The sequence below is a fragment of the Cervus elaphus genome, chromosome 10, assembly GCF_910594005.1.
Source record: "Cervus elaphus chromosome 10, mCerEla1.1, whole genome shotgun sequence".
Lineage (NCBI taxonomy): Eukaryota > Metazoa > Chordata > Mammalia > Artiodactyla > Cervidae > Cervus > Cervus elaphus.
Genome location: NC_057824.1, coordinates 41,478,751 through 41,494,529, shown reverse-complemented (window position 1 = coordinate 41,494,529; position 15,779 = coordinate 41,478,751). Strand labels below are relative to the sequence as shown.

Genomic DNA, 15,779 nt, shown 5'->3' with positions numbered 1-15,779 from the left:
AGGTCAAGTCCCTATCCAGACCTTCCTAAATCCCCTCCTTTTACCCGGCTGCGAACGGCCTTAAAGAGACAGGACCCCGAATCCCTCCCCACTACCCTCCTTCCCTTATGAGAGGTGGGTGGTACAGAAGGCATTGTTTGGGTGCACGTCCCATTCTCCCTCTCCAATTTGTCTCAAATCGAAAAACGTCTTGGCTCTTTTTCCTCTGACCCTGACACTTATTTAAAAGAATTTAAATATCTCACTCAGTCTTATGACTTGACCAGGCATGATATTTACATTATACTCTTCTCTACCCTCCTCCCAGAAGAAAAAGAACAAGTCTGGCAAGTCACTCAGGCTCATGCCGATGAAATACATCGGACTGATGATTCTAAGCCTGTAGGCTCAGCTGCTGTTCCCAGGGATGACCCTAATTGGGACTACCAGGCAGGTGTCCTGGGCGAACAGCCCGTAATCACATGGTGACTTGCCTTATTGCAGGCCTCCAAAAAGCAGGACATAAAGCTGTTAACTTTGATAAACTCAGAGAAATAATTCAAGGGCCAGATGAAAATCCAGCACAATTTCTAGCTAGATTAACAGAAGCCCTACAAAAATATACAAAATTAGATCCAATTTCAATAGAAGGTACTATTGTCCTTAATACTCATTTTATTTCCCAGTAGTCCTCAGACATTTGAAAGAAGCTAAAAAAGGCAGAGGAAGGTCCTCATACCTCTCAATGAGATCTTTTAAATTTGGCTTTAAAAAATTTTTCAATAACCAGGAAGAACAGGCAAAACCAGAAAAGGCCTAGAGAGATCAGGCTAAATATCATCTCTTAGCCACTGCCCTACATGGCTCCAAACCTCAATCTTCTGACAGAGAAAAGAAATCATCTAGGTCCTGTTACAAGTGCAATAAAGAAGGGCACTAGGCCGGCTCATGCCTAAAGCCCAGGCCCTCTCTGGGTCCATGTTCTAATTGTGGCATGAAGGGACATTGGAAGGTAGACTGACCTAATCCCCCTCTAGGGGTCTAGACATTTCCTCCCGGTCCTGAGCAGGAGTCCTCGGACCCATCTCTGCCCAGACTCCTGGGACTCGCTGTTGAGGACTGAAGGTGCCCAGGGCCCCAGGCCCCAAGCTCTATCCTTCAATACGTAGATGATCTTCTCCATAGTAGCCCCTCACTCATAAACTCTCAGCGACATACAATACAACACCTCAACTTCCTAGCTGATCGGGGGCTATCAAGCATCTCCTATTAAGGCTCAACTTTCCCTTCCTGAGGTCACCCATCTTGGAGCTCTGACATCACCAAAGAGACATATAACTACTGATAGAAAGTCCTTTATATCTGCCCTACCACTTCATACATCAAAAACAGAAATTCTGTCCTTTTTGGGCTTGGCTGGGTATCTACGATCCCCAATTTTGCCCTCCTAGCACAACGTTTATACCAAGCTACCCCGGGGGGTGGGGGGAGCAGATCTTTCGGAGCCTCTTGAGCCTATGTCAAATGTCAGGCGTTAATGCTCTAAAACAAGCTATTCTCTCGGCCCCAGCTTTAACACTGCCTGATCTTTCTCGCCCTTTTATATTCCACATACTGAGAGATATAAAATTGCCCTAGGAGCCTTAGGACAGATACAGGGCCCTTTCTTTGCCGCCAGTGCTCCTCTGTCAAAACAACTGGATACCACCACACAGGGATGGCCAGGCTGCCTGCGTGTTCTGGCTGCAGCTACACTTCTCGCTCAAGAAAGCAAGGAAACTTACTTTTGGGACACCCACGGTCATTCGCTCATCACATGACCTTAAGGACTTACTCTCACACAGGGCCAGGGCTCTTCTATCACCTTCTTGTATCCAACTAATTCACATCACCCTCCTAGAATCTCCCGAGTTCTCTTTTGAACGCTGCCCTACTCTTAACCCCGCCACCCTCATCCTTAATTTTCCTGAGCCTCCAATTCACACCTGCAATGAGACATTAGAAGACTTGATACCTCAATTCTCCCATATCTCCTCAGCCCCTTTAAATAACCCTGATCTTGCCAGTCCAGGTTTGATGTATGAGACAGGGTGCTCGGGGCTGGTGCACTGGGATGACCCTGAGGGATGGGATGGGGAGGGAGGTGGGTGGGGGTTCAGGATGGGGAACACATGTATACCAATGGCTGATTCACGTCAATGTATGGCAAAACCCACTACAATATTGTAAAGTAATTAGCCTCCGATTAAAATAATTAAAAAAAAAACCCAGGGCTGGCAAAGGTATAAGGAAGTGTGCATTTCCAAATACAGTCATGTGACTTGTTTACAAACTTGAAAATAATTAAATAAATAACCCTGATCTTACTTGGTATATCTTTATTGCTCCTAACAATCAAACCCTCCCTATCCCACTAATCCACAATGGACTCAAAGAAACAATTCAATTCATTCCCTTATTGATAAGCTTAGGAATAGCAGCAGGGATTGGAACAGGGACTGCAGGGCTCATGACCTCTTTAAACTACTATCAAGTCTCTCTAAGGATCATACTGAAAGCCTAGAAGAAGTAGCTGCTGGCCTTATCACTCTCCAGGGCCAACTAGATTCCCTGGCAGCTGTGTTCCTTCAAAACAGAAGAGGGTTAGACCTTCTCACTGCAGAAAAAGGAGGCCTGTGTTTTTTTCTAGGCGAAGCCTGCTGTTTCTACGCCAATAAATCTGGTGTTGTAAAGGAGGCAGCAAGGAATCTGAAAAGTAGGGCCTCAAGAATAAGTCAACGTCTCAGTAATTCATGGGAAAACTGGTTAAGCAGTTGGGATTGGATGCCATGGGTTCTACCTTTACTGGGCCCCCTTCTCATATTAACCCTCATTCTAACTTTCAGCCCCTGTCTAATAAGTTTTTTTCAAAGTTTCTCCAGGATCCCCTATGAGCCTTCACCAACCAGACTGTTCATGAACTACTTCTAACTTGCTCCAGTTATCAAAAGCTTCAAGCCCACTCAGACTTCCCTTAACCCACATTCCAGTCTTTTCTAATCTTATCCCGTGACGTCGCCCCAAACCAGCGCAAAGCAGATATAGAAGACTGACTTCGACCCTTATCCTGTATCAAAAAGGCTAGAATGTTAGGGTTCACAAGGGGCTCATAATGTATAGTTAAAATATGGCCCATTGTGGTGATCTGACAAACAAGGGATGAAGTCACAGTGGCCACATTGCCCTGGTGGGCATCCTGTTTTTTCCTTAAGGTGATACCCTGTTTTTCCCTGCTGGTGCCAGTTTCTCAAGACTACGTGACCACCTGACCGTGAGATCCCTTCGACTACATGACCATCTAACCATGAGATCCCTTCACTACATGACCACAAGACCCCAGTTGCGGGCTAAAGATCAACTGAGGCCCCCTCCCTGCGGTGCACAATTCCCCATCGATAGGGTATAGAAGGGTTGGCTGTAAAGGGAGGGCACTGGTTTCTCTCTAAAGCCAGTCTCTTTCTTTCTTCCTATAATAAATCTTTCTCTGCCTGAATGCCAGGCTCACTTTTTCTCTGCTTGCCTTACAGCACCCTCAGTGGGTCTGCCAATCAATATGCTCTGTCTTCGTTTAGCACAAGGCCCAAGCTGAACCGATCAGATTACCTTCCAGGAATATGAATCTTGAGTGCTCTGATGGGAGAATGGGAGGTGACAGGGGATAATGGATCCTGGGGGAGGTGTTCTGAAGAGTCAATTCTGCTGCTTGCACCAACAGAAAATTAACCTATAAAGAAGTTGGCACTCGGAAAATAAAAAACAACATGCAATCATTCATGGTGTAAGACACAAATTAGATGCTTATTTCGAAAAGACTAAAAGATCCCCATATTTGATAAACTTCTTTCTCAGCCATCAGCCTCCAACCCATCATTCATTCTCATATTCAATCTTCTTCATTCTTCCCTCTGCCCTCCCCCAATCCATCCTTCTTGCTATTTCTCTTCATGGTCACTGTTATGTTTGTATCCTTCCAGGATTCTTATTTTGGATCCTGACCCCCATGGTGAAGATATTAGGAGATGGGGCTTTGAGGAAGTGATTAGGTTTTGCCCTCATGAATGGAATTCAGTCTCTTTTATAAAAGGACTCCAAGAAAACTTCCTTCTACTGGGTGAGGGCACCAGGAAGTGGGTCCCTACTAACACAGATCTTATGGTACCTTGATCTTTGATTTCCCAGCCTCCAGAAGTGTATGCAATTAATTTCTGCTTTTATAAATCACTCACTCCATGGTCCCAGGTGGCACTAGTGGTAAATAACCCACCTGCCAATGCAGGAGACCTAAGAGACATGGGTTTGATCCCTGGGTCAGGAAGATCCCTTCGAAAAGGGCATGGCAACCCACTCCAGTATTCTTGCCTGAAGAATCCCATGGACAGAGGAGCCTGGTAGGCTACAGTCCATGGGGCCACAAGGAGTCGGACACGACTGAAGCAAACTAGCAGTCTATGGTATTTTGTATACGTTGTTGATGTTGTTCAGTTGCTAAGTTGTGTCCAGCTCTGTGCGACCCCATGGACTGCAGACCACCAGGCTCCTCTGTCCATGGGATTTCCCAGGCAAGAATACTGGAGTGGCTTGCCATTTCCTTCTCCAGGGTATCTTCCCAGATCAGGGATCAAACCCGTGTCTCCTGTGTTGGCAGGCAGATTCTTTACCACTAAACCACCAGGGAAGCCTCATTTTGTATATATAAAGAGAAGGAATTTGTATTTACATATATACACACATACATCTATAATGTAAAATATATAGTATTTTGTGTGTATATATATGATTTTTCCTTTTCCATTCATCAGATACTCCTCAGGTTGTTTCCCTTTTTAAAAATCTTTTTGATTTCTAAAAATATTATTTAGCATTGCTGGGTCTTAGCTGTGGGATGTGAAATCTTTAGTTGTGGCATATGGGATCTAGTTCCCTGACCAGGGATGGAACCTGGGTCCCCTGCATTGGGAGCTCGGAGTCTTAACCACTGAACTGTCAGGGAAGTCTGACATTTTTATAACTAGTTTCGTTATAATTATTTTGATATTCTGGGTACCTCTTACCTGTTTCTTAATGTGTTTAAGGCACTTAAATAACATTTGAAATTTTAGGTCTGCAACTTTAATGAAATGTTTAGATGTGTTTAAATCTGATCAGTGTTTACAAGAGTAAGGATATCTCATTTTAGAAATTCTTAAGTATTTATTATTTGCACATCTATGAATAATTAGAGGAATGTTGGCTACTTAAGGAATGTCATTTGGTTTCTTAAATTAATAAATTGAAAATTAATCAAAATCCAAATGAGTGTTTTTCTCTCAGCCCATAAGCCCTTTGGATATAAGAGAATCTATCAACATAATAATCCTTTTTACTCTGAGATTCTGAGAAAGAGAGTCATACGAATTTTGGTATTGAGCAGCAATCTCTCATTTTATTAAATTTAATACATTTATCAAATGTTTTCAGAGTGCTATAAAACAGTGTTCCAGGCACTGTTTTTATTCACTGGACTAGGAGTAAGACGATCCATGTTCTAGTGACATTCCAGTCTGAGAAACTCTGAATAATTATCGCTTATTATCATATCTAAGCTTAAGTATCTCTTTTCATTTAAAAAAAAGGCAACGTCACCTGGTTGGATGGAACAAATGAATGAATATATGTAAAAGGGTAATATCTTGCCCTCCTAGACAGAGGTAAGTCATTATGTTGGGTTTCTGAATGAGTAAACCACTCCTATGACTCCCTAGAATTTTGATGTAATAAATATATTTAGGATTCACTTAAATTAGAACATGTTGAAGATAACAAAGGACATGAGAATGAATTCACACCAGAATGACATAGTTCACTGTACAGTTAACATAGCATAATCATTTATGACCTTAAGCATAGATAATAGATTCTAATATTATGAAGAATTGGTAAAAATCCATGGCCAACTGGTCTCCTTCAGTTCAGACTCCTCTTTTCTGAAATTGTCCAAATTCTGCTTATCTTCTTCTGAAAATCCTGTACTGCTCTCCTTCTTCCCCTGTGTGAGATACACTGCCTTCTGTTGAAGCCTTTAGCACTCTTTGTGGATTCAGATTTTTTTTTCTTGGTTGCATACTTTGATCAAAGGCTTCACCAACTGTAATTAATCATTACTTCCTTTAACCTATACCTCTGCTGTCTGAGACTTTATCTTGCCTCACTCTCTCTTCCTGAAACCTGAGAGCTCTACACTCTGCCTCTTTAGGGCAAATAAATCTTGCAAGTCACTCCCTTTGGTGAAGAGACACTTTCAGAACTTATCTGTCTTGAAATTTGATCTCCATTACACAGGTATTTAAACATATTACTAGAAATCCTCCCTCACTCCAGTATCTCAGGGTTTTATTAACTATTTCATCCACTGATGTATGGGACAAAAATATACTTGAAAAGTTTAACTTCCATGATGAAATGAAATAATTTCATTACTTTCTCAGTTTTTAGTGTCTTAATTTTTTATTAAAAATTTAAATCATTCCAGCTTTGGCGTAAGGCCTATGATATCTAGTCCTTCACAGGAATAAAGAAATGGGGAAGTCTTGAGCTAGGAGATATGTTAGAAGAAAGGTGAGAAAGCAAGGGGACTGGGGAAGGAAAAAAAAAAAGAAAGCAAGGGGAGTGGGTTGCAACTTGGTCTCATGGCTTCTTCAGCCAAGACTAAGAAGGCCAAGAGAAAAACAGAAAGCCCAGAAACAAGCAGCTCCCTACATGTAGCTATTCATGGTTTATGACGGTTTATATTTACAATGCTTTGTAACATCAAACTGTGATTTCTGTCAAACAAGGCAATGATTATAAAATTTAACCACCTTAAGTTCCTTTTGGGAAAAGGTGGTACATAAATATACTTCAATAAAAAAAGTGAATTATTAAGCAAACTAGTAATACTTACTTGCATGTGTGCTCAATCAGCTCTGACTGTTTGCAACCCTATGGACTGTAGCCCACCAGGCTCCTCTCTCCATGGAATTCTCCAGGCAAGAACACTGGAGTGGGTAGCCATTCCCTTCTCCAGGGGATCTCCCCAACCCAGGGGTTGAACGCACAGCTCCTGCATTGGCAGGCAGATTCTTTCTCACTGAGCCACCTGGGAAGGCCCTACACTTCCCTAGTTGTTTATATAAACCAATAAGGCTCTCTCCTGGTTCTTTGCCTCAATGTGGCACCACTGCTCACCCTCTGGTACAGCCCCTACTTCTGACTTCCACAGTGATGCAGGGAGGTGAAGGGATTCTTATAAAGTCCCTGTCAGTATAAAGTAAAACCTCCTCTCTATTCAAACCTGCAAATGTAACAGAAATAACAATTTTGATTCAAAAATCTGTTTGCCATAGGGAAATTTAAAACTAGAACAGGATAGAAAAGTAGATTTCTCTGAATCACTTTTCAAAGTTCATCAATATGACCCTCAGTCTCCTCTAAGACTCATCTTAGAGATCCCAGGACCTGTTTGATGAAAATAATGCAAGGATTCCTAAAAAATAATATTACTATTGCCATATCCTATCACATGGCTTCTCAAATGATGGTACAGAAGACTTAGATGATACACCAATGAATATTTTCAACTTCAAAATTATATATGTATTTTTATGGAAATTAGAATATAATTAGCATATAAAACTCACAATCTCCATAAATATTTCCTAGGACAAGGCTAAAAATCCCGAGTCTTATTAAAGAAAAATATTAAGTAAACATTAAGTATGATAAAATTGGTAAAGGATACACACAAATGACTTAAGTTTGAGAAATATTGCTTTCTCCTTATTTCAAGTTTATGTGACTGGTTATACTACACAATAGCCTTAATTAATTTTTATATAATTTAAAAACTGTATGCTATAAAAATCACAAGGGAATAATGATAGGTCATTGCCTACAGGATTTCTGGTCATTAAAAAAAGTTTGGAACATGACTACTAATATAATCTTGTTTATAAAATAAATTATTTTCACTATGTATAACTTCTCCTGGGAATATAATATGCTAAATTTAAGGTCTAAATTTATTTGGCTTCTATGCATTAAAAGTTTATTTATAAGCTTTCTCCCTACTATGAATAATCTGATATTGAACAGGATGAAAAGGTCTGACCCAAATTTTCCTATATTTATATATTCATACATTTCCCTTACCACCCCCAACACCCCCATTAGGACAAAGCTAAAAATTTTGAGATATGTGCTGTGGAGTAAGGGAAGGACTGTGGCTTAAGGTTTTCTCACATTTATTATATTCACACAATTTCTCCCGAGTGTGGATTTTCCTATGTTGATTAAGGTGTGCACTCTGACTGAAGGCTTTTTCACATTCATTACATTTATAGGGTTTCTCTCCTGTGTGAGTTCGCTCATGCTGATTAAGATGTGTCCTCTGGCTGAAGGCTTTCCCACAAAAACTACATTCATAAGGTTTTTCTCCAGTGTGAAGTCTATGATGTTCAGTAAGGGATGTGATCCGGCTAAAGGCTTTACCACACTGATTACATTTATAGGGTTTCTCTCCAGTATGAATTCTCAGATGCTGAGTAAAGGATGAATGTTGACGGAAGGCTTTCCCACATTCGTTGCATATAAAAGGTTTTTCTCCTGTGTGAATTCTCTGATGTTGAATAAGGTGTATTCTCTGGCTGAATCTTTTCCCACATTCATCACACTTATAGGGTTTCTCTCCTGTGAGGATCATCTGAGGTTGAGTAAGAGATGAGTTCTGGCTGAAGGCCTTCCTGCATTCACTGTGTTTCCCTTCAGCATGTATATGACTGGTAAGAAGAAGATGTTGATTGAAGATTTTTCCACACTCATTATATTCATAAGGATTCTCTCTTACGTAGTTTCCCTGATAGTAAATCAGGTCTGAATTACGTTTGATGCTATTTCCTTGTGTGTCAGAATTAAGGGGTATTTTCATTGAAGGAATTCTCTGTTGCATAAGAAGGTTTGAGTTCAGATTATAGTTTTCCCTAAATCTACTACATTCAAGGCCTCTCTCTTGTGTGATCTTTCTGTGGGTAAAAGATACTTGTCCTAAGTATCTCTGCTGGTTTTCTTGGTTGAATTCTAACTGGTAATCAAAATCCCAGAGTCCACCTAAGATGGAGTACCAGAAACTGTCTCCTGTTAGTCTCTCCATTATCATGTCATGGGTTTGATTTTCATCAGAAATATTATGGTTTGATTTTTTAACTTCTGGTCTATTCTCCCCATCTAAAAGAAATTCAGAACATATAAACACTTCAGTATTCTCTGTTTGAAAAAGAAATTGCTGCATAGTAAATCACCAAACGAAATTGACAGAAGTGCAGACAGTGAAAATGGGGCATTGAAAGTTTTGAAATAAAGCCATGCAACAAAGGAGAAAGGCTATAAGAGGATGACAAAGAAGCAGTGAGCAGGGAGAAATTTTAAAATATGAGGGGTAATCATAAAAAGAAGAGATCAATCAGGAATATACAAAATTGGGAGAAAACGGAAAGGAGAATAAGAAATATCAGAAGCAAGTCTGTGCTCAGAGGTGGAAGACAGAAAAGACTGTGCTTAGAGAACACAGGGCCACGTCCAGGACCTTCTCAATCTCACCTGTGGATTATTCTATTGTAGTGCCCACTATCTGTTTATTTCAAAAGTATTTCTTCCTATCTTAATCTTTTGTTTAAAATGATAAAACTAATACTTAATTTTCAGCTGTGCTGGGTCTTCATTGCTGCATGTGGGCTTTTTCTAGTTGTGGCAAGTTTTGTATTAGTTGCTGAGTTGTGGCCAACTCCTTTCGACCCCACAAACTGTAGCCCATGCAGCAAGTGGAGGCTACCCTAATCTCCTTGTTGTTAATCCTACTCCCATCTCTTTTAGAACCTTGCCCCATTTTTTCTATTTTCTACTTATACTCTCCCTGACCCCTTCCATTCAGCACTTTAAACAAGCTGGAATCATTCCTGCTTAGAATGATCCTGTTTTGACACTGCCTTCTGGTCTAGCTACATGGTTCATGTGGTAAATAATCTGCCTGCAATGTGGGAGACCTGGGTTCAATCCCTGGGTTGGGGAGATCCGCTGGAGAAGGGAATGGCTACCCACTCCAGTATTCAGGCTTGGAGAATTTCATGGACTGTATAGTCTATGGGGTCACAAAGAGCTGGATACAATTGAGCCACTTTCACTTTCACTTTCTTTCTAGTTTAGCAGTCACCCTCTTTTTTTGCTTCACCTTCTCATTTGAGTTTCTTGTAAGAAGTACCATATATGTACTAGCTGCACTGTTTTTTAGTTCTTGGCTGTACCAGCAGCATGTGGGACCTTAGTTCCCTGACGAAGGATCAAACCCACACCCCCTAGAGTGGAAGTATGGAGTCTTCACCACTGGACTGATAGGGAAGTCCAATTACTAGCTCTTTTCTTTTTTTAAACCTCCTGTTAACTCAGCAACATACAAACTGACTGTTTTGCTAATTACTCCCCTGTCACTTCTCTCATTAATATCATTCCTAACCTTTTCATTGCTAGATCCATTAGACATTTTCCATGTCTCGCCTTAGCTAGGAAGATAATTTCTAGATATTAAACAGACATCAGCTAAAGTCAAAGACAAGCAATACCCCAGAGGGCACACCAGAATGAGGTTGCACAAACCAGATCATTCTATCTCAGTTCTTCCATCAACAGAAACATTTTACCACATCCTTGTAAGAGAAACAATTGATTGTGTCTCACAGGAAAATGCAAAAATGCAAGCAGTCTCCTTGGAGGACACTGCTAGGCTGCCTGCCCTGACAAGGAGGATACAAATAAACCACTTATTCAACCTCATCTGTGGACCAAAAGCCTTGACCACTTAGGTACAGCTGATAATGAAGTCTAGAAATTTCTTTTCTATTCTGGCCATGCTGTACAGCTTGCAGGATCTTAAATTCCAAACCAGGGACTGAACCTGGGCCCTATCAATGAAAGCACTGAGTCATAACCACCGAACTGCCAGGGAATTACCTGGAAATTTCCTTGAGTGTAGTAATTATTTTCTCTAGTTGAGAGTCTTTGGGTAGGGACATAATGGGAGACAGTATGGCTCCTTCACATGGCAGCATATGTACCTGTGGGAAAGAATAGCTCAGGTTTCTGCATGGGCACCTACACTGGCAATTTGCCTGAAAAGGGAGTTTTTCATTTTCCTTTTTTAGTTTCCTATTCTCCAGGTTCCAGGATAGGAAGGTTTGTGGAAATAATGTTACTCATCATTGTCAGGAAAAGTGCTAGGGGTTCTTGACAAACTTTTTTAATTATCAGCCTCTAAACAGGGTTTAGAGCACTGCAGTGCAGCACCTGTCAGGCTAAAAATTTAGGTCCAGTGAGGCTGAAAAAGGAGTAAGTTTTCCTACCTAAGATAACAGAGAGCACTAAAAGCAAGAAAGACAAGTGAGTCAGAGTCAGCTTTAGAAAGCTCAAGTTTGAATGACAGAAAACCAAGCCCAAATGATGAAACAAGGTGTCTGAGCAAAGAATTAAGATGGAGTACATTAACCTGGCTTAATGACTCGGTATCTGACACATACCCATTAGTTCACTGTTTCCTAATATAACCAGGCAGAGCACTATAGGTGGTATGCCCACAAAAAGGAGCCAAGATTTTGGGGTTTTGGGTTGTTTTTTTTTTTGGTCAAGAAGTCTCATATTTAGTAGGATGGTTTAAAGGAGTAGAGAGTCAATAGGTCCAGGGTTTGAAATACTTGATTAAAATGACAGTATGACATTCATAAACAAAAATATAATCTAAACTCTGGGAAGAGAATGTACGATGAAATACTGAGGCTAGAGATGTATAAATGAAAAAATGACATAGAGAAGCTACTTAAAAGCACAGTACTGCAGAATGAACACCAAGTCCATAAGAAATATGTGCCTTTAGAAGAATAAGGAGCAAGAGAAGGTATTCAAAAGAGTAGGTAGGATACCTATGATAGATTCATGTTGATGTATGGCAGAAACCAACACAATGTTGTAAAGCAATTACCCTTGAATTAAAAATAAATTAATTAAAAAAAAAAAAGAACAGGTAGGGAGAATGGTGTGAAAGCCAAGGTGCGAGACAATTTCAAGAGTCAAGTCAACACAGTCAAATGCAACCTGATCATAAAACATGATAATGGTGGTTTGTTTTAGCCACTGGACTTCACTGGAAGGAAGTTAGTGGTAATCTCCAAGAAAAAAATTGTAGTAACATAGGTATGACAGGGATCCTATCACAAAGGTGAACAAGACTGAGAACCAAGGCTGTGGGTTTTAGACAAGTTTAACATGTTTGATAATAAAAAGAAAAAAAATAATGAAAAACAGGTAAAAATGGTAGAGGGGTTTTGGTATGGAAAAGAAAAAGATTTAATAGCCAGGACATGGAAGCAACCTAGATTTCCATCAGCAGACGAATGGATAAGAAAGCTGTGGTACATGTACACAATGGAATATTACTTAGCCATTAAAAAGAATTCATTTGAATCAGTTCTAATGAGGTGGATGAAACTGGAGTCTATTATACAGAGTGAAGTAAGCCAGAAAGAAAAACACCAATAGAGTATACTAACGCATATATATGGAATTTAGAAAGATGGTAACAATAACCCTATATGTGAGACAGCAAAAGAGACACAGATGTATAGAACAGTCTTTCGGACTCTGTGGGAGAGGGCGAGGGTGGGATGATTTGGGAGAATGGCATTGAAACATGTATATTATCGTATATGAAATGAATCACCAGTCCAGGTTTGATGCATGAGACAGGGTGCTCTGCGCTGGTGCACTGGGATGACCCAGAGGGATGGGATGGGGAGGGAGGTGGGAGGGGGGTTCAGGATGGGGAACACATGTACACCCGTGGCGGATTCATGTCAATGTATGGCAAAACCACTACAGTATTGTAAAGTAATTAGCCTCCAATTAAAATAAATAAATTGATATTAAAAAAAAAAGATTTAAAGAATCCTGAAAGGATGTATGAACAAAAAAATAGTAAGAAAGTGCTTTGTGGAGATTTGCAATATCAAGGTATTTATGAACAAACTAGAACTTTCAAAATAACTTTTGTGTTGTGCAAAATTTTAAAATTGTAAGTATATATATATATTTTTTATCTGTTTAATCAGAAAAAAAATAGTCATTTCCACTTTAGAAAAATGTCAAATATGAACTGAAATTTTTAAAAGGCCTCTGCTGCGGCTTCGGTTTAGTTGCTAAGTCGTGTCCAACTCTTTTGGACCCCATGGACTGTAGCCTGCCAGGCTCCTCTGTCTATGAGATTTCCCAAACAAGAATACTAGAGTGGGTTTCCATTTCCCTCTCCAGGGGATAGTCCCAACCCAGGGACCAAACCCATTAAAAATGCCTTGATATCCTTTAAATCCCAGAGGGATTTAAGATGTTCAGAGCACACTCCATTAAGTATTTCAAAAGTGCCTATTTTCCTTCACTGAGTCACAAATACTCAAATGCTCTCTTCTCACCTGGATGAGTGTCTGGTGGGCTGACTCTTCCCATCATCCACCGCTCCTCCTGCTCCAACTGAGTGATCACCTCTGGCTTATACAGTTGATGCCCTGTTCAAGAGGAAAATGTGTATCTTAGAATTTTACACAGGGAACAAAAATCTCAAAACTCTTTTCCAAACTTTTTTATCTTTAGGGTCTTTGGATTTGGAAAGGGGAGGCTTCCAAGGCAGCAAAATAAAGCTATCTATCTCAAAGTCAACACATTTCACCAGAGGAGAAAGCAGGAAACAGAGGTCTCTTGTGTCCACAACTGATTGGCTTTCTTCCATTCTGGCCTCATGCTTTCTAACTGTGGTGCTGAAGAAGACTCTTGAGAACCTCTTGGACTGCAAGGAGTTCAAACCAGTCAATCCTAAAGGAAATCAACCCAGAATATTCATTGGAAGGACTGCTACTGCTGAAGCTGAAGCTCCAATACTATGGGCACCTGATGAGAAGAGCTGATTCACTGGAAAAGACCCTGATGTTGGGAAAGACCGAAAAGAAAGGGAGAAGCAGGCAACAGAGGATGAGATGTTTAGATAGCATCACCAACTCAATGGACATGAATTTGAGAAAACTCTGGAAGATAGTAAAGGACAGAGGAGCCTGGCGTGCCGAAGTCCATGGGGTCCCAAAGAATCGGACATGACTCACAGAGATGCCCTCCTTACCCAGTGCAACCAGATTCCTGTAGTTTTCCAGCATCACATCTCGGTAGAGGTTCTTCTGAGCAGGGTACAGCTGGTCCCACTCTTCTCTGGTGAAGTCCACAGCCACGTCCTGGAATGTCAGTGATTCCTGAAACATCAAGTATATCCCTGCTCAGCCAGAAACCTTTTTTTTTTTTTCCCTTTACAGGGGCCCTTAGGGGAAGAGTCAAAGGTGGTGCAGTAGACAAAGGATCCCTGATTCCTTCTAGTGGTTAAATACTGAGCTGCTCTGCTTCCCCAGCTGATACAGGGAGGCAGTCTGCCATGTTCTGCCCTGTTGGTCAAATCCTTAAGTGCTATGCCTGGTTCCTTTTAATGAAAAATGGCACTAAGACCCCAAGATCTGGGTACTAGCTGCATCCAGTGCTACTGGAGTACCATCTCTTCTAGGCCCTCTCAGGGGTCGTATCTAGGAAAGAGGGGAACATATACAATGATGTACGTATACACACACAACTCCATATCCAACCCTGTATTTACTGATATTTATTAAAACCCATAGGTCAAAAAAAAAAAAAAAACACAAAAAACCCATAGGTCAAGAGAGTGACTGGTTAAAAAAAAAAACAAAACACCATGGGTCCATATTGATATCTCTAAATCTAATCCAACATAGCAGGGTTCATTCTATCCTCTCTTCTCATATCTGTAATTCCCTTCTCTGACCATGAGACACCTGGTCTCCAGCACTGCAGGCAGATTCTTCACAGTCTGAGCCACCAAGGAAGCCCAAGAATACTGGAGTGGTAGCCTATCCCTTTTCCAGGGGATCTTCCTGACCCAGGAATCAAACTGGCGTCTCCTGCATTGCTGGGAGATTCTTCACCAGCTGAGCTACCAGGGAACATGCCTCTGCACAGAACAAGCCTACAAATGAGAGTCCAGTATTGAGAACTGTTTTTGTTTTTAGCCTGAGGACATAGAGTACAAGTAATGATTTAGTTTCAAAAGTTAACTCCTTTTCAGCGTGGTTATATCAGTAATTTGAAATACAGTTTGGCTCACTTATTTCTGTTTATTTTCAATTTTAAGCCCTCGCATACTGCCCACCTCCATTCCCTCTTTTCACCCCGTTTCCATCTAAGTCCTACAAGTAGCCAATCTCATTAGATGCAAGTTTATCCTTCCAATGTCTCCTTTCCCTCAAACAAGTATTTGATGCATTTATATATTTTTGTTTCCTCTTCTTTCTCACACAAAGTAGCAGAAGTCTTTTGCTTCTGATTTTTTTCACTGACCAGTTTATACTGAAAATCCCTCCACATCAGTTCATAGATTTCTTCCTCCTCCTTTTTTTTATAGCTGTGTGGTATTGTGTGAATGTCCCACAATTTATGTAACTAGTCTACTAACAGGCATTTTAGCTATTTTCTACTCTTGTTACTATAAATTGTGCTGCAATGAATTATCTTGAATGTATATTATTTTGCTATTGCATATAAGTCTATCTCTAGAATCCATTTCCCAGGAGGTGTCTGGCAAAAGAGTATATGAATCTGCAATTTTG

The 15,779-nt window shown here is 40.5% G+C and overlaps 1 protein-coding gene across 6 annotated transcripts in view; it reads right to left on the bottom strand.

Annotated features, from left to right (window-relative positions):
• The window catches only part of LOC122701661 (28S ribosomal protein S17, mitochondrial), a 33,063-nt gene that overhangs the window by 7,711 nt on the left and 9,573 nt on the right, over positions 1–15,779 (bottom strand). For 4 of the 6 annotated variants that reach the window (XM_043914850.1, XM_043914851.1, XM_043914852.1 and 1 more), the window contains 3 exons: positions 14,234–14,360; positions 13,536–13,628; positions 5,413–9,255 (listed from right to left, as the gene is read on the bottom strand). In XM_043914850.1, the coding sequence (XP_043770785.1) occupies positions 8,213–9,255; positions 13,536–13,628; positions 14,234–14,360 (1,263 nt within the window). In that variant the 3' untranslated portion in view covers positions 5,413–8,212. Of the gene's footprint in view, positions 1–5,412; positions 9,256–11,031; positions 11,127–13,535; positions 13,629–14,233; positions 14,361–15,779 lie in introns of those variants that run through there. The other 2 variants (XM_043914855.1, XM_043914853.1) reach the window with 2 other exon arrangements.